Source organism: Oncorhynchus gorbuscha, linkage group LG09, assembly GCF_021184085.1.
Source record: "Oncorhynchus gorbuscha isolate QuinsamMale2020 ecotype Even-year linkage group LG09, OgorEven_v1.0, whole genome shotgun sequence".
Classification (NCBI taxonomy): domain Eukaryota; kingdom Metazoa; phylum Chordata; class Actinopteri; order Salmoniformes; family Salmonidae; genus Oncorhynchus; species Oncorhynchus gorbuscha.
The window spans coordinates 52,487,047-52,514,226 of record NC_060181.1 but is presented as its reverse complement, the minus strand read 5'-3'; the positions used below and the strand labels follow the sequence as shown (position 1 = coordinate 52,514,226).

Here is a 27,180-nt window from a genome sequence, read left to right as displayed (position 1 = left end):
GGAAAGCTTTCAACACCTTGTGGAGTTCATGCCCGGACTAATTGTTCTAAGGGAAAAACTATGTTCCCTTGACGAGTGATGCTGCATGTAAAGATTCATTCTCAATTTACCCCACTGTCCCCTACTTTATTCCAGATAGGAGGTTTATCATTTCATTATATGATGTGTAAATATGTCATTGCCCTCCACCATAGGTTCCATTGTTCATTGTTTAAAAACATTTTTTTTATCAGACAATGATAAACCATGGGATATTTCTAGGAAACTCTTCTTGCCTCTCTTTCCCTCTAAAGCTTTAATTAGAAAAACATATTTTTACATCACACTCTTTGTTTACCAGACCTCCGTAATGACTGACAACATTGCAATTTTATTACGTTGGATGCATATAATTGTGCGGTTTACGGTTCAACTTCTGGATCAAGAGTGGTAATTTCATGTGTTCACCTGGGACGTGTGAACCCAGGACATACAGTGCCTTGCGAAAGTATTCGGCCCCCTTGAACTTTGCGACCTTTTGCCACATTTCAGGCTTCAAACATAAAGATATAAAACTGTATTTTTTTGTGAAGAATCAACAACAAGTGGGACACAATCATGAAGTGGAACGACATTTATTGGACATTTCAAACTTTTTTTAACAAATCAAAAACTGAAAAATTGGGCGTGCAAAATTATTCAGCCCCTTTACTTTCAGTGCAGCAAACTCTCTCCAGAAGTTCAGTGAGGATCTCTGAATGATCCAATGTTGACCTAAATGACTAATGATGACAAATACAATCCACCTGTGTGTAATCAAGTCTCCGTATAAATGCACCTGCACTGTGATAGTCTCAGAGGTCCGTTAAAAGCGCAGAGAGCATCATGAAGAACAAGGAACACACCAGGCAGGTCCGAGATACTGTTGTGAAGAAGTTTAAAGCCGGATTTGGATACAAAAAATATTTCCCAAGCTTTAAACATCCCAAGGAGCACTGTGCAAGCGATATTGAAATGGAAGGAGTATCAGACCACTGCAAATCTACCAAGACCTGGCCGTCCCTCTAAACTTTCAGCTCATACAAGGAGAAGACTGATCAGAGATGCAGCCAAGAGGCCCATGATCAATCTGGGTGAACTGCAGAGATCTACAGCTGAGGTGGGAGACTCTGTCCATAGGACAACAATCAGTCGTATATTGCACAAATCTGGCCTTTATGGAAGAGTGGCAAGAAGAAAGCCATTTCTTAAAGATATCCATAAAACGTGTCATTTAAAGTTTGCCACAAGCCGCCTGGAAGACACACCAAACATGTGGAAGAAGGTGCTCTGATCAGAATGAAACCAGAATTGAACTTTTTGGCAACAATGCAAAATGTTATGTTTGGCGTAAAAGCAACACAGCTCATCACCCTGAACACACCATCCCCACTGTCAAACATGGTGGTGGCAGCATCATGGTTTGGGCCTGCTTTTCTTCAGCAGGGACAGGGAAGATGGTTCAAATTGATGGGAAGATGGATGGAGCCAAATACAGGAGCATTCTGGAAGAAAACCTGATGGATTCTGCAAAAGACCTGAGACTGGGACGGAGATTTGTCTTCCAACAAGACAATGATCCAAAACATAAAGCAAAATCTACAATGGAATGGTTCAAAAATAAACATATCCAGGTGTTAGAATGGCCAAGTCAAAGTCCAGACCTGAATCCAATCGAGAATCTGTGGAAAGAACTGAAAACTGCTGTTTACAAATGCTCTCAATCCAACCTCACTGAGCTCGAGCTGTTTTGCAAGGAGGAATGGGAAAAAAATTCAGTCTCTCGATGTGCAAAACTGATAGAGACATCACCCAAGCGACTTACAGCTGTAATCTCAGCAAAAGGTGGTGCTACAAAGTATTAACTTAAGGGGGCTGAATAATTTTGCACGCCCAATTTTTCAGTTTTTGATTTGTTAAAAAAGTTTGAAATATCCAATAAATGTCGTTCCACTTCATGATTGTGTCCCACTTGTTGTTGATTCTTCACAAAAAAATACAGTTTTATATCTTTATGTTTGAAGCCTGAAATGTGGCAAAAGGTCGCAAAGTTCAAGGGGGTGGAATACTTTCGTAAGGCACTGTATGTCTTGACAATATGACAAATGGTTGCTCTGGTGGCAATGCCATGATATTTTACACTTTTAAGTAAGTAGAAGCCCCCCCCTCCTCCAAAAAGCCATATTACAACCTATGTGTTGTGCTAACTGCGTTGTTTGCTCTTTAACCTGTTAATTTATATGCCTTGAGACCATAATATATAGGCCTAAAGGGCAAAACAATAAGAAAACAGTGGCAGAAAAGCACTGCCACCACTATTCCAGCACCGTTTCAACTTCAACATTTCAACATTATCAAATGACCCCTGCTTCGTGTAATACAGTGACAACTAAAATATACCAAAAACAATTTAGTCCAATCTTAGTCCAATCAACATAAGCTAAATATGATGTGGCTGTCCATGATTCTGATTTCTGTGTGTGCGTGTGTGTGCATTCGTGCAAGTAGAAAAACATGTTGAAACGGTCAGTCATGCAGTGCACACTTTATTTTTTGTTGTCCTAGGCTACCTGGCTAAAATGCTTGCTTGCTTGCCGAAATTCATGGGCAAAATTATCTAGTTAGCATTAGCCTTCTACATCTAGCTACATATTGAACTTCCATCGTCTCAAGCCAGGGGCACAACAATGTATGAGTTAATGGTTGGATCAGAATCACCATTATTATCATTGGCCAGTACAGAGAATTAAGTGCAACCACAAGTCCAAATTCCTTTATCCATCCATGGCTAATTTAGGAACGTGCCAATTTTAGCTAGTTAGCCATCGGATGACAACAACACAACCAGATGCAACAATTTAAGTTATTTCTGTCAATGACGTATGCTCTCAATGCGATTTGATTTGAGTCAAGCCAAAATCCAAGCTGGCTTCCCTTGACACTTTTTTGTTGGTGCACTAGGAGAATTCACAGTTGAGCTTGTTCAGCTCAGCTCAATGCTGATTGGCAAATGTTTTGTACTTTTTTTATCAAGGGAGGCCAATTCTCGCTGGCTTCCATTGTATTCAATGTTATAGGCGGCAACAATGTCATACTCATTTTGACCAGATAGCATCAGATGGCCCACACATAGAGAGACAGTTGGGTGCTGTTTCGCTCGTTGGGATGCTTTCTCCTGTGAATTGCGAGTTGAAGGAAAGTTATGAAACACAGAGACAAAAGATAATAATTTTGATTTTGTATTTTTTTATTGGTACATTTTGTGTGGGGGGAAGCCTGGCTTCCCTTGGCATCCATGAATACACACCATTGATTGGAGATTGGCTGCGCTTTGGAAGAGAGTGAGAGAAAGATGAGTGTGAAACAAATGGGGAGAGAGAAAATGTGTGTGTGTGTTTGTGTGAGAGAGCAACAGGGAGAGAAAGAGGAGGAGATGTCTCTGTGATGGATAGATAGAAAGAGTATATGGCTTGTGGTTAAAAATGTAAGGCCATGCAGGTGTGCAAACAGTTGGACATATCTCTCTTCAATTTATCCCTCCTCTCAAAACATGGGTCCTTATTCTCCAATCATGGATTTCAAATAATTGAATTGGTGTTGGCATTCACCATTTTTAAATTCCTGACACTGAGTGTGGAGAATCGGGATGCAACCTGTCCCATTTTCTGTTCTACTCCCACTGTCCAAAAAACAATGTTTTTCTAACTTATCTACCCTCCTCACCCCTCCCCTCCCCTTCCCTGCCCTCCCTACACCCAGGTACTCTCTATCACCCTCCGTATCCTCCTCATCCTCCTCCCTCCCTTCCTCCCCTCCTTCCTAGTGAGCCAGTGCCCAGGGGCCTCCCTGGGGGCAACACACCTGTGGCCCATGAGGGCCCCAGTTCCCCCTGCCGCCACGTCCAGGCAGAGAGGGTAGGGCGTGAAAAATGGGCTGCCAAAGAGTCATATGTCAAACCCAGGAATGCCTCTCTGCTCTGCCTCTCCTTCTCTCTTTCCCTTTCTCCAAGATCTCTCTCAACTGAGAAATAACATACAATACATCATCTGCTTAAAGGTTTCATTCTGTTTTTAATTACATTTCATTAGACACCTATATATTTTGGAGGCCCCTAAGTGTGTACTAGGCACTGACTGGTTGCAAGGCACTTGTCATCAGAAAGGCATAGGCCAGGGGATGCTAACCATGAAGTTCAGGCTGATACTGTATATACTCCCCACAGAGGGGTTTAAATTCCATTCCATCTTATGGATATGAAACCATATAACCAGTAGCCACAAGTTAGTGGCAAGTGCTGCACATAGATTAGATGAACTATCCTCCCTTAGTGATACGAGCAAGTAGATTCCAATAGGAGAATTTAAAGGAATGGAATCTTTCACTATCACTCTTATCTTCTAAAACATGCAGGAATTCCTCGCTCCCGGACAGCAATTACTCACACCAGCTTGTGTAGGCCTAAGTTTCAAGGCTTCCGTGCGTGCAGGAGCATGTGTGCGAATGTCTGTGTGGGTGCCTCTGTAAATGTGTGCTAGTTTATTAAGGGAAATTCCACCAATCATCATCCCTGCTGTATTTCTGTATTTTGAAAGTTACATATCTTAACTTGATTGCTGACATGCAAAGCATTTTGGGACTATATCAACAATGGACTAATGAAACAAATACCAAAATAGATTTTGGGTGGAGTCTTCCTTTAAGATTTGTGTGTGCATGTGTGTGTTTCAACCATATAAGAATGTGTAAATGCTTGTTTATGCTTGTTTATGCTATTCAAATCTTGTTTATGTGAGTGATCAACTCCAAAAGTCCACATTGTTAGACTATAATATTATGGAAGTACAATACTCAGGAGACAGTACCCGATAAAGTTTGACAGTATTCAACAAACATGATTCTATATAAATCATTATACCCACTGATAATCCCATAATCGAATATGTACATACACATAAGATTAGAATTGCCCTGATATAGGGTGGTTTAGGAAAGTCCCAGTATGTAGAGCCTTAAGGTAGACGCCAGTAGACGTTAACGCAAGACAGTTATTTCAACTTACTCTCCCCAAATATTGAAGGTGTGGTCTGTACCTAGTGAACCATTAACCACTTTCAAGCAGTTTTTTTTACACTTTTCTGGTGAGTATTTATTATGGCAAATAAACTAAGGTAGGGATGGCACAAAACTGCCGCAATTATATGGCTCTTTTTTTACCCTGCACTCAGGTTGTGTGGTTACATCAAGACATGGGTCAAATACATGTATCACAAACATTCAAATACCTAAAGGTGTGCTTGATTCAGCTTCACCCACATGCCTGAGGTGCAGAGTTTGCACTTTTTGGGACTATTCCAATGGTTTTATTATAAGCGAAATGAAACACACCGCATTTGCCACATGTATTTGACTCATCCGAACACTCTAAACGACTTTTCTTCTCTCGTCGTACTTCCTCTCTATCCCCCTTCTTACATTGAACCCGCTCTCTGAAATAATAAAAATATCCTTGATGAAGATAAGAAGCTATTTTCAGGCAGAGCATTTGGACAATATTACAGCCCTATATCCCTTCAGCCTTACACCACCCTTGCTGTAGAAACCTAGCTACCAACCATACCAATGCCCAGACTGCCTGGCAACAAGCTACCATCCCCAAACTGTGGAGCTTTACCTTTTTTGCCAGAGATTTACCGGCATTCACACGAGGCAGAGGAACAAAGAGACTATCTGTCAGACAGACAGAGAGGCCCATGCAGAGACAGACAAATAGAGAGAGATAGTTGGCTCAGTGTACTGGAGATGTGCTGTTCTCTTGAAACAGAAGCAAGGTTCCAGTTGGGAAGGTGAGTAATAGTCTCTTGGCACACTGGTTCTTTTCTTAAGGTAGCCCCACAGAAGGGTAGCTAGTTAAACACACCAGGCAGGAGCAAATGATGCAGGATCACTTGATCACTCTTGATAACTCTGGGTCACTCAGGATCTCTAAAGGGGAGGTTGGTGATCTGGCATCAGCCCATGGATCTCCTGGATCAATAATGCATGCAGGACTGGAGTCGAAAGAGAGCTGCAGAGAAAGGGAGCTGCATGGGGATGGCCTGTATCGCTGGCACAGGAGCTTGAGTTCTTTCAGGAATAGGTCTGCTAAGGACACGTCTTTCATGTTGTGTATATACATTACGTGTGTGTGTCCATGTGTGTGCATGCGTGCGTGTGTGTGTGTGCATGTCTGTCTGTCTAGGAGATATCTCAGAAACATGGTTTGGAAAGACGGAGGGATGACTATACTGTTGGCATGGTAATATAAAGAGGGCAGGGAATGTGCAGGAGCAAAGGTTGACGTGGATGCGATTAAGAGGCTTGCTCCACAGTGATTCCAGTAGCAGAAGGTATGGGAGCTTTCACCTCCACCGCGCTCTCCTGCGCCTCCTCTTCGTCATCCTCCTCTTCCTCCTCTCCAATATCATCATCATGCTCCGGGACAGCGAGCCCCGCCGGACGATCAGTGGTCAGGTGACACTCCAGGCCCCCTGCTTCTCCATTGAAGGTCAGCTTGGCCTCTACGCTCCCAGTGCTAGATGGACTAGCCAGCTCCTCTCCTCCCTCCACACCCAGCACTTCCTGGGAATGCACCTCGGCCAGGGGCAGATCTCCATCCATGCTTCCCAGGGGAGGGATATCCACGTGGGCATGCCCGCTAGGCGAGCCTCCGGGCTGGGTTGAGTCCTCCCCTTCACCACGCATCTTCTTCACATTGAACGTCATTGGCGACACCTTGAATGAGGAACTCTTAGAGGCAGGGCTCTTTGGGTGGTTTGGTGTGAAGCTCTTCTTGATCTTCTCGCGGCTCGCTGTCGGCACAATCTTGGTGCTGATCTTGCTCATCTTTTTCTCGATACTCTGGCGTGAGAAAGCCTTCTTCAGGCTGTCCACCTTCTTCAGACTAGAGCGCTTCAGCCGGTCTGCTCTGGATCTCTCAACAGAGGGCCGGGTTGCTCCCAGACCCAGCGTTTCCTCTTCCTCCAGGGCTTCGTCTTCCTCGTGGTGACCCCCAGCATCATCGTCGGAGGAGGACAAGCTGATGGTATGGAGACCCTCCTCCTGGGAGCGGTTGGCGTCTGTGCCGGCGGCGGACGGGGCAGGCGCCGCAGGGGCATTGTCCTCCAGCTGGCTGGCCTGGGGTGTCTTGGGGGAGTCCTTGAGGAACACGCTGGAGGGGATCTCATTGTCTTCCTGAAATACAGATGGGCGAGTGTTAGGATTAGGAAGGTGGTCATGTGAAAGAATGGGATGATCACTTGAACCAAGCCTTAGGTCATGACTTATTAATCAAGTGGATTAACACAAAACCATGCACACTATAATTGTTTTTGATTGTCAAACATAAGTATCAGCATTAAAACATATAGCATCTATAATTTAGTTCAATTTACATGAATCAAACCGTGCATGTGCACTGCAATAATGAGCAGTATACAGTACATCTCCAAACCTCTTCCAGAACAAATAGTTCCTACATAATCGCAACATTTGAAAAATTACACGTATGCCATTTTTATGCTGCTATTTTTGAATTAAACTCTCATGGGAATATTTCTAACCACACATGCACATAATCCACGCAAACATTCAATTCATTTCAGCGTACATCATTTGCTGCTGTATACCTTGGCAGCCATTAACGGATGTCAAGGTTCAAGTGTGTAACAGTTTTGGACATGTAGTGCACATCTTTTTTTCAGTAAGAGCTGACCCTGGAAGAAACCAGTCTCCACATGTTTCTTTTCTCTACTCCTGCAGACATCTGAGGAATTCCTACCTGTTTCTCTGCATGAGTCTCCCCCTCCCTCCTCTATACCTTCACTCTCTCCAGCCATGAAAAAAAATGTACTGCTATGTTGAGAAAGAGGGAGTGTTAAAAAGAGAGGGTAGTCGAATCTCCTGAGGTATCTAAATTACTTTGCTTGTTTGTCTTCTCTCTCCTTTTCTCTCTCTATACCTTTATACACACACAAACACACACACGCGCACACACACACCTCCTCCACATATATTATAAGCAGCTACAGTCTATCCCAAAATGACAGTTGGTGGTTTGTCATCTGACAGCTTCCAGAGCATTATGTACTCAAAAGTACCAGTTACAGGTACCAGCCACACCCATTGATACATGTCAATGCTGATGTGAAAGTGGGTAAAGGGTTAAGGTTTGGAATGTGGTTAAAACAGAAAATAAATAGAAATAAAAATAAGTGCCTAGCACTGGGATTGCACCCATGAGCTTCAAAACCATAGCCCACAGTTTAAACCCTGCGTCCATCCCATCTACAATGCCCTAGCAAGCCTACTAGACACTAATAGACACTCGCTTTGCCCCTAGTGAACAGTATTGAATTGCATGCATGCACAAGACATCTCCCAATGTCCTGGGGATCTGGACAAACGTCTAACACTGTAGTTGATCTGGTGGGACCTGGCTTCTTTTTGTTTGCATGCATCTATTGCTTCACAAGTTCACTCAGGGCTCAAGATATGCCAATGTAACTTCAACTTCTACGTAAATCATGCAATTATGTCAAAAGTGGATTTATGCAAAAGTTTGAGTAAGTCAGGATTCAGTAAATGACCCAGAGTGGAAAGTAAGCGTGTGTGGTGTGTGTGTAAAGTGGTTATATTGGAAAGCCCCAAACTATCTTCGAGAAATGAATCTCCTTTGTAGTTACTGTGTGTGTGTGTGTGTGTGTGTGTGTGTGTGTGTGTGTGTGTGTGTGTGTGTGTGTGTGTGTGTGTGTGTGTGTGTGTGTGTGTGTGTGTGTGTGTGTGTGTGTGTGTGTGTGTGTGTGTTTCCGCTCAAACGCACGCATGCGCACGTGTCATTTATTACACAGCATGGAAGAATGCTGGAAGCTATAGGAAGGATGCCACACATTGCTTTTCTGACCATGTGATTTGTCAATAGGTTGTCCTTAATGTCTAGTTTGGGACCAACCAGAAAGACAGGAACAGCCCTCCCCCATCAATCCCTCACTAACTCACCACCAGTTGCACGCCCTTTCAGGAAAGAACATTATCCTTGACAGACTAAAGGTGCCTTAAAGAGGGGCCTCTCTTTTTTTATTGAGGTGGTGACTGTGACACATTGATGTATTGTTTAAGAGGTTACGTCTGTTGAATTACATAAAACACAAGTATGTTAATGTACCATGTTACTTTGAAGACAGTATTACCTGGGTCATGTTCATTAGGACATGCAACTTAAAATGCTTTAAAATGCTGTGCAAAGAAAAAAATGAAATTAGTGTTTCTTATTGGACAAGTCCAGGTATTCACTTGCTGTTTCAGTTTGTTCTCTTCCATTTGGTGCCTAATGAAAGTCTATGGAAAGAAACATTGCTTTGAAATCCATTAAATACATTGTGAAGCATACAGGAACATCGGTGAGCTGGATTTTTTTGTCAAACATTGATATTTCTCCTCTTTGCACCTGGGTAACCACCAAGTCTAGGTCCAAAAGGCTCCTTAACAGCTTCTACCCCCAAGCCATAAGACTGCTGAACAATTAATCAAATGGCCACCCGGACTATTTACATTGACGCAAAGTAAACAATACATCACCAGCCTTAACTAAATATATGAAATGCCACTTCACCGTGAAATACCATATTAACCTGCAGATATCAGATACCCAGGACCTTATCTGAGCCACGCACTGCGTGATTCACAGCTCAGGTGGAATTAGGCGGATTCCAAGCATGTGCAGCTTCTAGTGACAGTGGAGGTAAATCTGTCATCAGTGTTCTGTTCTTTTGAGTTCCTCAGGATTGATCCCAAAGCCTTTTATTTAGACGCTCTGGCTTTAAGGAAGTGCCTCTAAATGCTGCGCGGATTCAGTTTTACTCATTTCTACATCATATGGATAGACCCATTTTATCAAAGCCTCCATTGACATGGTAATCAATATGACTGTTTATGTCATATTTAAGTCAATGATTCTCACATGCACTAATGTGTATTTAATATGGATTAGGTAAATCAAGATTGACAGGATTCTCAGGCGTTCCAGGCACAATAACCATATCCAAAATGTATTTATTGCACAGAAGAACAGCTGACCAATAACATAGGTCAACTTTTGCACTGTGACGGATACTCAATTGACATAGGCTAGTGCCATTTCTTTTCGTTAGGCCTACTCATCTTGTTGGCTGACCAAAAGTAGGCTAAATGTGGACAGTTTTTCAATATTCGCCTCGGTGAGAGGGACGAGTGCAGTTGCGCCCCCATGTGTCTGTCTTCATTCACTAATTTTGTATACATATTTTATTTAACCTTTATTTAACTAGGCAGGTCAGTTAAGAACAAATTCTTATTTTCAATGACGACCTACACCGGCCAAATCCGGACGATGCTGGGCCAATTGTGCGCCGCCCTATGGGACTCCGAATCACGGCCGGTTGTGATACAGCCTGGATTTGTAGCCTACTTTTTGGCTGAAATTCCTGTGAGATGGACCCAATCATGTGACGAGCATTAGCTACATCTGACAGAGCCATGTGAGTGAGAGGTGCTTCGGAGCAGTGCAGCTGGGAGAAGGGAACTATAATTATTATATTCAGCCCAAGGGCACAACAGCCACATTGGCCACAAAAGGCATGGAATTTTTTAAAGGGGCATTATGGTCACACAAGGAAGATGCCACCGCAAAATTCAAGGCTTGGTGAGAATATTATCAAGTGTTTGTCAAATTGTGAATGAGAGACTGATGAAATGTGTGCAGCTTTAGACTTTTTTCAAATCATCATTAGAGTCACATCATACATAGCCCAACGTTCTTATCCTAACTAAAGTTGAATAAATAACTAAATTAAGTACACACAATGCCTTAGGAAAGTATTCAGACCCTTGACTTTTTCCACATCGTGCCCGTTTCAGGAAACTAGGCGTATGTCGCGGGTCACTACTTCACAGGAGAGCCGTTTGAATGTAAACTTTTTTAAATTATCAAAATGCTTCTTTTTTTTACAGAAATGCCTTCTCGAACATGTGAACGTTCAACGTTCATTAATAACAAACTTGTATACCATCTGTAAATACAAATACAATTCTTAAATTAGCCTAGTAGGTTAAGACACAGAAAAAGCGGCATCCTTCCCACGAGCGATGATTGGCTTAGATAATGAGTGGGCTGGACATGCCGAGAAATTAGTTTGGATTGGTTTGCCATATAACCGTCTTCTGTTTATTTGACCGGGTCAGTATGTCTAGGTAATCCTGTCTAACGTGTTTTTTATGTATCGTCTATTGCTCTCCACTTTCTGGGGGACGGAGTTTTGAAATCAGTGGAATTAGAGTATGATAGCTAAGGGGATGGAGAAAACACCTGTCTTGGGATTACATCTTCAAACTAAGGGCAACCGTGGCATCTGTGACAGAGGGAGAAGCGTGCATCCATGTATATGAGCAAGATTGTTAGGCTAGCTACATTTTCAGATATTACACGTTTCTAAGTTTGTCAAAGTCATTTTAATTTCACGTTAAAGCTAACCTTACGTGTATGATCTGTGTAGTAATATTATTCGTATCTCAGAGCCATTTGCTTTGTTAGGTATAGCCTAATATTAGCTGGCTAACATTGAACCTGGTTGGTTAGCTACCTGCAGATTCATGCTGGGTAGTAAAGTCACTAGTTGGGATTATGGTTCATTGTTTAGATATCTAGCTAATTACATGTCATAACAAAAGACTCCACTATGCAAATAAACATTTCAATAGAATGTTCATGATGTCACTGCAACAACTGTTGATAGACGTAGCTGATGAATTCACTCTGGCTATCTTGTCTGATTTCAGAGAACTCTTGTCTGAGTGTGCCAGAACTCAGAATAACTGACAAATTTACAAACGCTTAACACCTGTTGAATATGGCCGGTGTCACAGTGAACGTTGAAAAAAAAAAAGCATAACTAAATTGTTGCCAACAGCACAGTTGCAGTCACCAACGTTCAAGATAACATAAAAACAGCTTAACCAGCTCTGCTAGGGTGAGTAAAATGGTCAGTGAGCTGTTGTCTTATTGTTGTCTGGAAGTAGCAAGCAAGCTAGCCAATGTTAGCCAGTTAGCTTTGGGGCTTGACTGCTGTTGTTAGGACAGATTGCTCGGATCAACCCTGCTTCTCAGCCTCACATGTGAATCCTTAAAGAGATGGGTGGGGCTAAAGCTTAAGAGGATGTGAATGATGCTGAATGGGTGTAGTCAAAGAAGAGCCCTCCAGTAGGTGTAAACAAATATAAAAGTGAGGTGAAAGTTTATCAACTTTCAAAGCAGAATTACTTTCCTATTGTTCTTCAACTATGGTGTGTGATATGACATTTTATAGCTCTTAGTTTCTACTTTTATCCAATAAAAAAAAACTATTTAAAATGTTATTACATAGGACCGAATTGAGCCGGCAGGTCACATATAACATAGCCATATCAGGGCCTAAAATAAGGACAACTCAGAGTATGTTATACTGTATTCTGAAGTAGACTACATTTTCTTCATATCATGTTTCTTTAGGTCTGTCTAAAATAAATAATGGATTTATTGTGATTGTGTATATTAAATTGATGTATTATACTTTTTTAAATGTAGATGTTACAAAGGTCTGCATCAGTGGCTTGTAGGTTATGCGTGGAAGCCAGGAGATGCTAAATATGTTTATGTTAATTCATGTCTCAATTACCGTGAGACCAGTAGTTATTTGCTAGACAATCACCGTCTGACAAAATGTCATGACCGCCACAGCCCTAGTTAGCACCTCAGGGCACAGGTCTAGTTTCAACCAGACCTCACTGGGTTAACCTGTTCTCCCTCTTTCCTTCCTTCTTGTCAACCATCCACTCCCTTCCCTCCATTTCTCCTTCCTGCTGTTGATGAAAAGAAGCAACTGTCCCCATTTCAGCGCAGAGATGACAAACATATCGAGTGCCACACCCATACTTATCCTTCCAACTGTCGCTCCGAATTCAAAATTGTATTAACATGTTCAGTGGTGACCTGTCATTCAGGGCAGGTGGGCCTGTTTAGCATGTTACTTTGGCATTAATACATGTCACATGTCGTTTTGCAAACAATGAAAAACAAAAAATAGAGTTAATAGTTCCATGCAAACATGTTCTCTTTTTTGCTTTCTTGAGCAAGCCAGCTCCAAAATGCAGGTGTTTCAGCCTAGCTCAGGGCTTTCTGTGGTGGTGGGGCAGCCAGAGGAAAATTTAGAGCGTAGGGGTAGGTAATGTTCTCTAGTTGCGGCGTGATTGGCTCAGTGCTCTGTCACTCATGGAGACACTATGTCACTGCAACATCTATGGGTAGAGCTTGAAAATGCAAGCCCCGTCGGTGCTGCCATAGATTTACATTAGAAGTGCCCATCCGAGAAGGCTCAATGTCATTGGCCACAGATAAAAGGATGTCAAATCATATTATATCTACCGTAGCTTTGATTGGACTGATCATGTCAACATACCATCCAAATCTTAGCTAGCAAGCTAGCAGTCATAATCATGAATCAAGTCGACAATATACTGGCAAATCCTTTTCAATCCTTGTCAAAAGAAGAGACATTATGAAGAGAAATTATAGATAAAATGTATCGGTGCTCATAAACATTACACAACAAGTTGGAATTCGCAAAATCAACAATGAGTGGTTTGGAAGGAATCAGCACTATGTTGTCCAAGTCTAGGTTTTATGGGTCTGTTTTCCAAGCTTAAAAGGATAAACATTCAACATGAAGGGACAGAAAAGATTTCAATTTTTAATTTTACCTTTATTTAACTAGGCAAGTCAGTTAAGAACAAATTCTTATTTTCAATGACAACCTAGGAACAGTGGGTTAACTGCCTGTTCAGGGGCAGAACAACAGATTTGTACCTTGTCAGCTCGGGGATTTGAACTTGCAACCTTCCAGTTACTAGTCCAACGCTCTAACCACTAGGCTACCCTGCCACCCCAAGGTTGAATACATTACCCATGCTGTCAATCCAGCATGACTTCTGCTGTGTTCAAAACAACTGGAAACTCGGAACTGGGAAATCTCAGACTAAAGTGAGTTCAAGACGAATGAGAACACAAAAAAAACTGAGCTCCGACTGGGAAAATACGTTTTGAACGGTCATCCAACTCGGAATTCCAAGTCGGGAACTCGGACCACCTTCTAGAGCTCCGACATGAAGATCACTGATGTCCTGATTCAACCTTGTTTATGTTCAGTGTTCACAGTTGTCTTGAAAATACCATGAATCCAGAGAATGCCAGACCTTGATGACAAAGTTTGATGACAACATTTGCCCATGAAGGATTGCCACGCCTCCTTGCTCTCCAAGTCACCACAGCACAAGGGGAGTCCAAAAATAGCTTGTATCATGCTGATGTAATATGCCAGGGAGAGATGTATACTGCAGCTAAGAAAGTAATTCTAAGTGTATGTTGTGTAGTAAGCTGTTAGTATCCCATGTGTATTTTGGTCCCTTTCCCCCGCCTAACTGATTCTACTGTTCTGACTTGGTGTTTCACATGTAGCCAATAGCCTGTTTTAGAGAAATGTCTTCATTGAATTTTCTAAGCGCTTTCATTCTTTGCTTATATGCCCCCTTTATTTATCCTATGGTTCTGACTTGGTGTACAGGGAGGATACTGTAAGAACGGCCCATGTTCCGAATTCTGTCGCTGTACACTGAGATGCAGTGCCTTTAGACTGCTGCGCCACTCAGGAGCCCTACAATAATTGTGTGTGTGTGTCATTTACATTTTCTTAAAAAAATGTATTGAACCTTTATTTAGTCAGTTTAAGAACAAATTCTTATTTACAATGACGGCCTACACGATCATTGAGATCTTTTTCTTCACTAATCTAAACGTAATTGTTCCAACCCTGATGCAACAAACCTGATTATATTAACTAAACTTTGTTTGAGCAGAGCTGGATATAACGCCTGTACACCCAGTACACTGCAGCTCTTCAGAAAGGTCCCCTGAGATAGACAGACTAGCTACTCTGAGTTGAGGAAGGGGGCAATGTAAGCCAATCCTGCATACTCTTTATGTTCTTTAGAAGAAGTATGGGTGTGGCACGATAGTGTCATCACTGGCTTGATGAGATCAGCAAGGAGTCTGTCAACAACAAGCCACTTCCGTCTACGTTCCCTTTTGATACAGTGTCACAACAACAACAAAAATATTTTGGATCTCAAGTCATTCAAGAGGCACACTTAAAGTACTGTCTTTCATTCTATGGAGTGTGTGTGTGGGTGTGTGCCTGTGCATATGTCTGTGTATGCTTGTGTGTATTCTCGGGATTGCATTATCCGTCTAGCTCATCTAGCCTACCGGTATATTAACTGTCCTATCTCTAGGGTAATACATTAGCTTAACATTTCAACGCTTGGATTGCGTCCTACCTGACAGGTCGCTCCTACCAGGTGGCGTGGCGAGAATCTGTCTCCTCACCACGCGCTCTCACCACTGGTGTCCCCCAGGGCTCTGTTCTAGGCCCTCTCCTATTCTCGCTATACACCAAGTCACTTGGCTCTGTCATAACCTCACATGGTCTCTCCTATCATTGCTATGCAGACGACACACAATTAATCTTCTCCTTTCCCCCTTCTGATGACCAGGTGGTGAATCGCATCTCTGCATGTCTGGCAGACATATCAGTGTGGATGACGGATCACCACCTCAAGCTGAACTTCGGCAAGACGGAGCTGCTCTTCCTCCCGGGAAGGACTGCCCGTTCCATGATCTCGCCATCACGGTTGACAACTCCATTGTGTCCTCCTCCCAGAGCGCTAAGAACCTTGGCGTGATCCTGGACAACACCCTGTCATTCTCAACTAACATCAAGGCGGTGGCCCGTTCCTGTAGGTTCATGCTCTACAACATCCGCAGAGTACGACCCTGCCTCACACAGGAAGCGGCGCAGGTCCTAATCCAGGCACTTGTCATCTCCCGTCTGGATTACTGCAACTCGCTGTTGGCTGGGCTCCCTGCCTGTGCCATTAAACCCCTACAACTCATCCAGAACGCCGCAGCCCGTCTAGTGTTCAACCTTCCCAAGTTCTCTCACGTCACCCCGCTCCTCCGCTCTCTCCACTGGCTTCCAGTTGAAACTCGCATCCGCTACAAGACCATGGTGCTTGCCTACGGAGCTGTGAGGGGAACGGCACCTCAGTACCTCCAGGCTCTGATCAGGCCCTACACCCAAATAAGGGCACTGCGTTCATCCACCTCTGGCCTGCTCGCCTCCCTACCACTGAGGAAGTACAGTTCCCGCTCAGCCCAGTCAAAACTGTTCGCTGCTCTGGCTCCCCAATGGTGGAACAAACTCCCTCACGACGCCAGGACAGCGGAGTCAATCACCACCTTCCGGAGACACCTGAAACCCCACCTCTTTAAGGAATACTTAGGATAGGATAAAGTAATCCTTCTCACCCCCTCCCCCCTTAAAATATTTAGATGCACTATTGTAAAGTGGCTGTTCCACTGGATGTCATAAGGTGAATGCACCAATTTGTAAGTCGCTCTGGATAAGAGCGTCTGCTAAATGACTTAAATGTAAATGTAAATTTCCCTTACCCAGATTTCATAGCCTACATTTAAAACAAAGCCCTGTCTCAACATCAAACCACATGAAAACAAGCCATGAAACAAGGGTCTATCTATTCTGAATGCGTTTTGAAGGGGCTGCCAAATGACACCCTATTCCATATTTAGTCAGGTGTGTATAGGGAATATAACCCTATATGGAACAGGGTGCCATTTGGGCCTCATACATTGACTTCATGTGGTCTCTATGGAGAACAGGTGTATTTTCTGAGCCCTCCAAAAATCTACTAGGAGGTTGTTTCCCATGGGGCAGCGGTTGGCACAGGTGGGTTGGCACAATGAGTCATGTGCCTACTGGGGACTTCCTCAACGAGAGGGCACCACGTCACATCACTTACTTAACACACACACACACACGCACACACGCACACACAATTTCAGGAGAGATGCATGGGAGGTGCTCAAAGGAAGAGAAACTAAGACAAACTAAGTCTGAGTCCTCAGAGACACTTGGTTGATTGCCCTGTTATTGTGTGGTTTAAATGGATTGAGAGGAAGAAGGCTCAATGCACATTCAAACAAACTTATTAACGCATCCTCTAAAGGAATGGACTCGACACACAACTTGGGCACAAACCAAAAGTCATCTAACTCATTTCAAACGCACTTCTCTTCTCTTCTCACTATCTCTGTCTCTCTGTATTTATGTCACTCTCTTTTTTCTTCACCTTTTTACCCTTCCTCCATCTCAGTCCCTTCATTTCCACTTTATCCACACAGCCACCTCCTCCCCCTCCCGACATTAGTGTCATCACATCCCCTTGTCCTGGGAAAATAACAAACCTGGAGCCTCTTCCCTGAGCCTCTATCCATGGACATTTGACTTCATCTGCATGTGCTTTGATTAGCCTGCCACAAAGCATTGTGGGATTCCACTGGGTAAAGCCCAGTGTTATGTAACATTTATTCCCCCCCGTGTCACCAGGGCCGTAGGAAGGAAGGAAATGGGTTTCTGTCGTTTGGCGTTTGGAGAGATCAGCCATGTGATTGGCTGTTACCTTAGTACAACATACAGTACATGACCAGGGGAAAAGGGAAACAGGTTAACACACATGGGCACACACACTGGCAAAACAATGAACAGGGGATACACACACATATCAGTACATGCAAGCAAGCACGCACACACACACAAAGACACAAAGACACAAAGACACACAGACACACACATTGGCAAAACAACCCCCGTCACATGATGGTTTTCTGATTGCTAAATGGCATATATATTATTATTATTATATTATGATTGAACAGCCAATATGAACTGAGGTAAAGACAGATTAGCATCTCTACTGAAGATTACTGTCATAAACTTGATATGAAGCATCCTAGGTGTTATGTCACGCTCATGTAGGTTACCGTATTTCAAGTCAATACAACATAATGACTCATCATGCCTACCCATTAAGTGACCACACAGGATGGCACAACACGTTTCAGGGCATCTTCCCCACCCCTACCGAAATGGGACAAACAAAAAAAAGGCATGACTGAGCTTATGCAATTACAAAAATACAATGCCCAATTCAACTCCAACCTCAAGCTGCTAACGTGTTAACCAACTCAATGCCGGTGCATAGAGTGGCCTCAAAGCATCCTGTTGCCATACCAAGTTATGGGATGCCTATGCTAATCTTGTTAGCCATTTTGCACATTGAACTTGTTCTGTTCTTAGCATTGTTTCAGGACAATGGCGTGGGCGTATATCATGGCCATTGTGTCGATAAGCAGCTATGGAGATAATACACTTTTTTTTGTCAGAGTAGTTCTTGATTGTTGCATTGTTTACTTGGACTTTACTTGGAAACGTCTATGTGAGGTCAAATGTCAAATCGAAGCAGAGAACTCCAAGAATTGTCTCGAGCCCTAGTTGGTTGGAATAAAAAACAGTAAAAGTGGGCTATTGTATTTGCTTTCCTCAGCCCTTAACATTTGGACCTTGAGACTTTGTCCTGAGAGTGTGGATGAATGGCTGCCTGTGCCACGATTCAAATGCCAAAGAGAAGCAAGATAACTCCATCTGGATTGAGGACACTGAAAAATGACAATGGTTTTCTCTTTCCTAACTCTATGGCTTGGTGGCTTGGTTTGATCCCTCGCTGGTCTCCCCCAGTCACCTCTTCTCCACCAATTCGATTCTGTGATCCCTTTTATAAAAGTCACCACCTGAATGTGGAACGTATCCAAATTGCTCGCCGTGTGTGTGCGTAAGAGTCATGACACACACACTTCTGGGAGTTATGGGTCTATAGGGACTCTTTTCCTTTACCGTTAATGCAAAATAAAAATGTATATCTTGATATATTAACTAAACTGTTGAATTCTAGCCCTCACAGCATACAGATGGACTTAGCTTGGTCCAAAAGAAGGTATTTCTTAAGTATTTATTGAATAATACAATAGCTTGGGCTCGTTTCCATTACGTTTATACTGTCCCTTCGGTGATAATGTTTCAATAGAGAAGTGAAAGCACAACCAGAGATGGGCAGTATTTCTGTTGCATGTACTTGAAATATGTATTTCAATTACTTCTGAGTATTTTGTAATTGGTATTACACTGGGCTGAACTACAGTCCAATGTATTTTGTAACAAGATACTTTCGAGAGCTGTAATTGGTATTTCAAAATACATATTTTTATAGACATTCACATCCAAGGCATTCTTAGTCAATCGCCAAACATTTCTGTAAAAACCCAACACTAAAGCCTTGCGTTCCTATATTTCTAATTAGTCTCGCGCTGTTGGCATTAGGTACACCCAATTCAGCTGTCCTGCACGCCGGGTAGGGGAAGTGTTCCCATTTTTAACCATTTTATGTGTTTGAAGGTACAAACTCTGCCATTATGACGTTTTTAGTTCTGTTAAAAAAAATCTGAGTGGTCGATCTCAGGTTGCCTCTTGAATCAGAAAAGGTTGGTGACCACTCCTCTAAATACATGGCTCTGGTAATACCCAGTGGGCTTTGTAGTTCATTTTAGTATATACATTTACATTTTTGTCAGTTAGCAGACAGATTGACTTGCTCAACAAAGGGAGATAAACAACAACATATCATAGTCATAGCAAGTAAAACATTTCTGTAACTGTTACTGGAAGTGGACCGAAGCACAGCGTGGTGAGCGTACATATTCCTTTTATTTAAAAATGACGCCGACAAACACAATAAACAATACAAAACAACCGCAAAGCTTACGGGCTATTTGCCACAAACAAAGTTAACTTCCCACAAGGAAAGGAGGGAAAAGGGCCACCTAAGTATGGTTCCCAGCTATAGACAGCTGTCCCTGATTGAGAACCATACCCAGCCAAAACATAGAAATACAAAATCATAGAAAAACAAAGCAGAATGCCCACCCCACCACACAACCAAATAGAGAAATAGAACAGCTCTCTAAGGTCAGGGCGTTAAGTTCCCTCCCCCCCTCCCGCCAAAGGTGCGGGCTCCTGCCGCAGAACCTGAACCTATAGGGGAGGGTCCGGGTGAGCATCTATCCGCGGTGGCGGCTCTGGTGCGGGATGTAGAACCCGCTCCATCTCCGGCTCACCCCGCTTTGGTGGCGCCTCTGGTGTGGGGACCCTCTCCACGAGCCCCAGACTGGGGAACTTCGCCGCTGGCCCCAGACTGGGCACCCTCGTTGCAGGCCCTGGACTTGAGGCCCTCACTGGGGGCTCCGGACTGAAGGCTGTCGCTGGGGGCTCCAGACTGGAGACCGTCGCTGGAGGCTCCGGACTGGAGACCGTCGTTGGAGGCTCCGGACTGGAGACCTTCGTTGGAAGCTTCGTGCCATGGCTCCTCACTGGAGGCTTCGTGCCATGGATCACCACTGGAGGCTTCGTGCCATGGATCATCACTGGTGGCTTCGTGCCATGGATCATCACTGGAGGCTTCTTACTATGGATCATCACTGGAGGCTTCGTGCCATGGATCATCACTGAAGGCTTCTTGCCATGGATCATCACTGGAGGCTTCGTGCCATGGATCATCACTAGAGACTTCTTGCCATGGATCTTCACTGGAGGCTTCATGCCATGGATCATCACTGGCGGCTTCTTGCCATGGATCATCACTGGAGGCTTCATGCCATGGATCATCGCTGGAGTGGAGAGACACACAGGAGGCCTGGCTCTGGGAGCTGCCACAGGACTCACCAGGCTGGGGATACATACAGGAGGCTTAGTTCTGCACGCAGGTACAGGAGACATACTGGAGGCTTTGTCCTCGGCCGAGGCACCAGATACAATGGGCTGTGGAGGCGCACTGGAGGTCTCCAGCTTAGAGCCTGCACAACCCGTCCTGGCTGGGTGGTTATCTTCACCATGCAAATGCGGGGATGCTGGCACAGGATGCACTGGGCTGTGCAGACGTACCGGAGACACAGTGCGCAGAGCTGGCGCAGGATATCCTGGGCCGAAGAGACGCACTGGAGACCAGGCGCGCTGAGCCGGCAGCATCCATCCTGGCTGGATGCTCACCCTAGCCCGGGAGCTGGGATGTAACGCACCGGGCTGTGAACGCGCACTGGAGACACCGTGCGCTCCACCGCATAACACGGTGCCTGACCAGTACGACGTTCGCCACGATAAGCACAGGGAGTTGGCTCAGGTCTCCAACCTGACTTAGCCAAACTCCCCGTGTGCCCCCCCAACATGTTTTGGGTGGGGCTGCCTCTCTTCCTTGCTAGCCGTGTTCCCTCATAACGCTGGACCCCTTTACCAGCTGGCTTCACCTTCCTCTCTGCTTCTATCTGCTTCCACGGCAGGCGATCCTTTCCGGCCAGGATCTCCTCCCATGTCCATGATCCCTTGCAATTCAAAATGTCCTCCCACGTCCATTCCTCCTTACCACGCTGCTTGGTCCGTTTGTGGTGGGAAGTTCTCTCATGGCCGTCAAAGGAAGTGGACCAAAGCATAAAGTGGTGAGCATACATATTCCTTTTATTTAGAAATGACGCAGACAAAAACAATAAACAATACAAAACAACAGTGAAGCTTACGGGCTATGTGCCACAAACAAAGTTAACTTCCCACAGAGAAAGGAGGGAACAGGCCTACATAAGTATGGTTCCCAATCAGAGACAACTATAGACAGCTGTCCCTGATTGAGAACCATACCCGGCCAAAACATAGAAATACAAAATCATTGAATAACAAAACATAGAATGCCCACCCCACATCACACCCTGACCTAACCAAATAGGGAAATAATAAGGCTCTCTAAGGTCAGGGCGTGACACTGAGAATGTTTTTGCTGTTTGGGCTGGCTACTTGCACATTTATTTTTGTATTTTAAAATGCAAAATACATGTATTTTTATGAAATACACTACAAAATACATGCATTCTACAGTTTATTTTGATACATTGATCTTTATGGTATTTTGTAATTGTATTTTCTAATTATATTTTGTCATTTATGCACATACCTGAGTGCAACAAAGTAACCTGGGGTTGTCAAACCACCTATGCACACAAGGAATCATTGACAGCCATTGGCATTATGCACTATGTCTAAGGAGACTGAAACAAGTGAGACGCCTATAGTTGTCAAACCTGAATTGGTGAAAGGCAAAAGAGCAGGACTCAGGGTAAAATAAACTAACACTCCTCAAGAAAAATACATTAAAGAAGCCTCTCGCTCTCTCACTCTCAATTTCAATTTCAATTTAAGGGGCTTTATTGGCATGGGAAACATATATTTACATTGCCAAAGCAAATGAAATAGATAAACTAAATTGTAATAAACAATAAAAAAAGAACAGTAAATACTTCATGTCAACCTCTCCTTGTGTTTTCATTTTGTCTAATTGTGTCACGACTTCCAGCGAAGTTGGTTCCTCTCCTTGTTCAGGCGGTGTTCGGTGGTCGGCTTTACTGGTTTTCTAGCCATCGTAGATCCATTTTTCGTTTTCCATTTTTTTTGTCTTGTTTTCCTACACACCTGGTTCTCATTTCCCTCATTAAGTGTTGTGTATTTAACCCTCTGTTCCCCCCATGTCTTTGTGTAGAATTGTTTGTTTGTCGTGCTTGTGCACATTTGTTACTGGTGCATGTCGGGTTTTGTACCCATGATGGTTATTTTTATGTTGTTGGTTTTGTACTAAACTGCTCCGGCTATTACCTAGTTCTGCTCTCCTGCGTCTGACTTCACTGGCACAAGTTACGCACGCCTTTACATATTGCCTTCAGAAATTGCCTTCACATACCTCCTTCCCTTTTTCTATTCCTGAACTTTTCTTATTAGCTCTTTAACTCTGTCCACCTCTCTCTCTGTCTTTTTTTCTCTTTAACTCTATTTTCCACCGCTCTCTCTCTCTCTCTCTCTCTCTCTCTCTCTCTGTCTCTCCTACCCTCATTCTTTTTTTGGACTCTTCTCTCACCGTAGCCTGTTCAAAAAGAGGTGTAGCCAGTTGTTCAAAAAGAGGGTAGATCCCCGGGACCACCCATAAGAATGTATGCAGACTGTAATGAAAAAGCGTCTGCTAAATGGCATATATTATTATTATTATTATTATTATTATTATAGAATGAATCACAAAGGGAAAATAAGAATGATAACAAAGGGAGGAGCCACAGGGTAAACAAACATATTTGTTCATTTAAATCTGCAGGTCTATCTGGCTCCACAGACAGGGACAGACATATTAGGTGTCATGACAGAAACAGGATCATGTTCAATAGATTAGGGCACACATCATTTGTTAGAGTTTTGGGGATTTTGCAACAGAAAATGAAAATGAGTGATAGTCCCTCCCTGTTTCAGTCTGTTTTCTTCCGTTTGGTGACTATGAACACAACACAGTGTTGGGATTCAAGGCCCACATTCATGTTGCGGAAGCTGTCACTGAACAAAACTCATCCATGCACATCGGGGGATAAGGAAACAAAAGGCTTTGTTGTTTGAGAGAGAGACAAAACCAAAATTATTGGAAGGAGAGGGTATTTGTACGTGAGCCTTGCCCACTGAAACATAACACCTTTGAGATGTGGGCACACACACACACACACACACACACACACACACACACACACACACACACACACACACACACACACACACACACACACACACACACACACACACACACACACACACACACACACACACACACACACACACACACAATTCATGGATATACCCTCAAGACAGTTTTGGTTCTGTGCTTGGACCTGTGGAAATAGATTTGCTGTATAACATAGACGCTGTAGAGTTGACTATGCATACTTTGAATAACACATGTGCTAACGTCTACACTATATCATGTATCCAAATTAAGATGCTGAGGTGGGGTTCACACTGCTTTACTAAAATTACATTGGTCAATACAGTAATGTAATATAGTAATATATGACATTTACAAAGCAGACACTTTTATCCAGTCCACATATTTCCGTATGTGACCCCAGTGGGAATCGAACCAACAACTGGTGTTGGTAGTGCCATTCAAACTGAGTCACTTACAGAACCACTACAATACATAAAGAGAATACAATACTGTAAAATACAATATATGATGAATACAATTGTCACACCCTGACCATAGTTTGCTTTGTATGTTTGTTTCTATGTTTTGTTTGGTCAGGGTGTGATCTGAGTGGGCATTCTATGTTGTTTGTCTGTTGTGTTTGTGTGATATGACTGTGACTGTGTTTGGCCTGATATGGTTCTCAATCAGAGGCAGGTGTTAGTCATTGTCTCTGATTGTGAACCATATTTAGGTTGCCTGTTTGGTGTTGGGGTTTGTGGGTGATTATTCCTGTCTTTGTGTTTGTTACACCAGATAGGGCTGTTTTCGTTTTTTTCACGGTTTCTTGTTTTTTTTATATTGTTCTATTTTCATCTTTATTAAAGATGTACTGTATGTGTGATGTTTTAAATTGATGTATTTCAGTCCTTGACTAATAATGTTCTGCACTATATATTATGTCTTGTTTCATGTGGACCCCAGGAAGAGTAGCTGATGCTTTTGCAGCGGCTGATGGAGATCCTAATCCTACGTTCAAGAACACAAAGAAACAGGGCTACGATCAAGAACACAACGAAACAGAACACAAGGTTGACTAAGAAAATAATTGCAGAACCTTACACTTGTATTGTATTTAAGCTTTTAAAAAGCTTCTAAAGTTCAGAATTTCTCATTTAAAATGTCAGACTTGATTTGCACTAATGTAAAATGTATCAATCGCTATAAAAATATCAAATAATTATAGTCACATAACAATATATATTTTTTTATAATAATAATATTTTCCTGCTGTGTGAAACTGGCTCAAAATAAGGTATGGGATTTGTACCTATCCAGTCACTTAAAGAGTTGTGCTTATTTCAAGGAAATAAGGAGGGAAGCGTGGATTTCTAAGTATTTAGAACATGGTCTTAAAAAACCCCTTGGAACTACCGCTCCCGGATCCGGGAGAATTGTCATCAACTGACACTAAATTAGCATAATGTAACAGACAAAAAATATTACTAGAAAATATGAATATTCATGAAATCACAAGTGAAATTTATTGAAACACTTAGCCTTATGTTAGTTACCCTGTCATCTCAGATTTTGAAATTATGCTTTACAGCCAAAGCAAGACAAGCATTTGTGTAAGTTTATCGATAGCCTAGCATAGCATTATGCCTAGCTAGCAGCAGGCAACCTGGTCACGAAAATCAGAAAAGCAATCAAATTAAATCGTTTACCTTTGATGAGCTTCGGATGTTTTCACTCACGAGACTCCCAGTTAGATAGCAAATGTTCCCCTTTTCCATAAATATTATTTTTGTAGCTGAAATAGCTCCGTAAGTTCTTCACGTTTGGCTGAGAATTCGACGGGAAATTGCGGTCACGACAACGGTGAAAAATATTCCAAATTAGCTCCATAATATCGACAGAAACATGGCAAACATTGTTATAATCAATCCTCAAGGTATTTTTCAAATATATATTCGATAATATATCAACTGGGACAGCTGTATTTTCAGTAAGACCGGGAGGAAAAATAGCTACCTCTGTCTATTACGGAAGAATTACTCTGAGAGCACTCAGCCGGCCACTTCCGCAATGTAGTCGTTTATGCTCATTCTTCAACATAAAGGCGTGAAACTATGTCAAAATGCTTTAGACACCTTGGGGAATACATAGAAAAAGGAATCTGGTTGATATCCCATTCACTGCTCAATAGGGACGCATCAGAACGCAGATCTTTCAAAACATGAGTCACTTCCTGATTGGATTTTTCTCAGGCTTTCGCCTGCAATATCAGTTCTGTTATACTCACAGACAATATTTTTACAGTTTTGATAACTTTAGAGTGTTTTCTATCGTAAGCTGTCAATTATATGCATATTCTAGCATCTTGTCCTGACAAAATAGCCCGTTTACTTTGGGAAGTTTATTTTTGTTTTTATAATCCCTAATACTGTGAAGATTGACGGTGGAGACATGAAGCAGTAAGAACATTTAATAACCTACAAACATGAAGCAGGACAGGAACAGCGTCTGGACAGCGGACAAAGTCACAACATCAATTCTGACACGGGGATGAAACAGAGGAAACAGACAGATAAAGTGGAGGCAATCAAATAATGATGGAGTTCAGGTGGGTCCAATGAGGCGCAGGTTCGCATAACGAAGGTGACAGGTGTGCGTAATGGTAGGCAGTCTGGCCACCTCGAGTGCTAGAGAGGGAGAGCGGGAGCAGGCGTGACAAATACAGGTGCTCACTCACTGCCACCAATGGTAACAAGCCTAGAGACCTTTGGTCATGAGTTCTGTCACAATGGCTGTAAAAAGTCTGTTAGCTAACAAAATAAAACTGAATGAATTAATGAATTAAAGCTGCCTACTGAACTTTTCGATTTGATGAGCTGCATGGTCAGATTATTTTAAAGTATATGGTGCCAAAGTGTTTCCTTCGTACTTATAGAATGCAACGGTTCATGTCCAGTATGTTAGTTAAAATAGTAATGACTGTCACGTATACTACCTCTCCGGCACACGAGGTCACCAGGGTGCTCATTATTATGCACACATATCACCATCGCTACGCACACCAGCACCTCATCAGACTGACCTGGGCTCCATCACCTGCCTGATTACCCTGCCTACATATGTCACTCCCTTTGGTTCTTTCCCTAGGCGTTATTGTTTCCGTTCCAGTGTTCATGTCTGTATGCTACCTGTGTTTCTTTTGTTCTATGTTAATTTATTTATTAAAGCTTCCCTGAACTTGCTTCCCGACTCCCAGGGTACACATTACAGAATAATGCCTCCCCAAAGGGAAGCATTAGGGAGTGTTTTTTAATATATGTTTTAGTGTAGGTGACTTCTGATCCAGTTGTCGCTAACGGAGCAACCGGGGATGCCTCAGCTGGCTTGTCAGGCTTCCATGCCTCAGCCAGCACATCAGATTTACAAGACCCGGTTGGCCCGTCAAGCGTCCGTTGCCGAGTCTACCGAGGAAGCCTCAGCTAGCTCGACAGGCTTCCATGCCTCAGCTGGCTTGACAGGTTCACAAGACTCGGTAGGCTCGGC

The 27,180-nt window shown here is 43.1% G+C and overlaps 1 protein-coding gene across 1 annotated transcript in view; it reads right to left on the bottom strand.

Annotated features, from left to right (window-relative positions):
• Positions 1 to 3,241: 3,241 nt before the first annotated feature.
• LOC124043746 (caveolae-associated protein 2-like) overlaps positions 3,242 to 27,180 on the bottom strand; it is a 28,553-nt gene continuing 4,614 nt past the window's right edge. Inside the window, exon 2 of the mRNA XM_046362670.1 lies at positions 3,242 to 7,248. Coding sequence (XP_046218626.1) covers positions 6,367 to 7,248 — 882 coding nt within the window. The 3' untranslated portion in view covers positions 3,242 to 6,366. The remainder of the gene's footprint in view (positions 7,249 to 27,180) is intronic.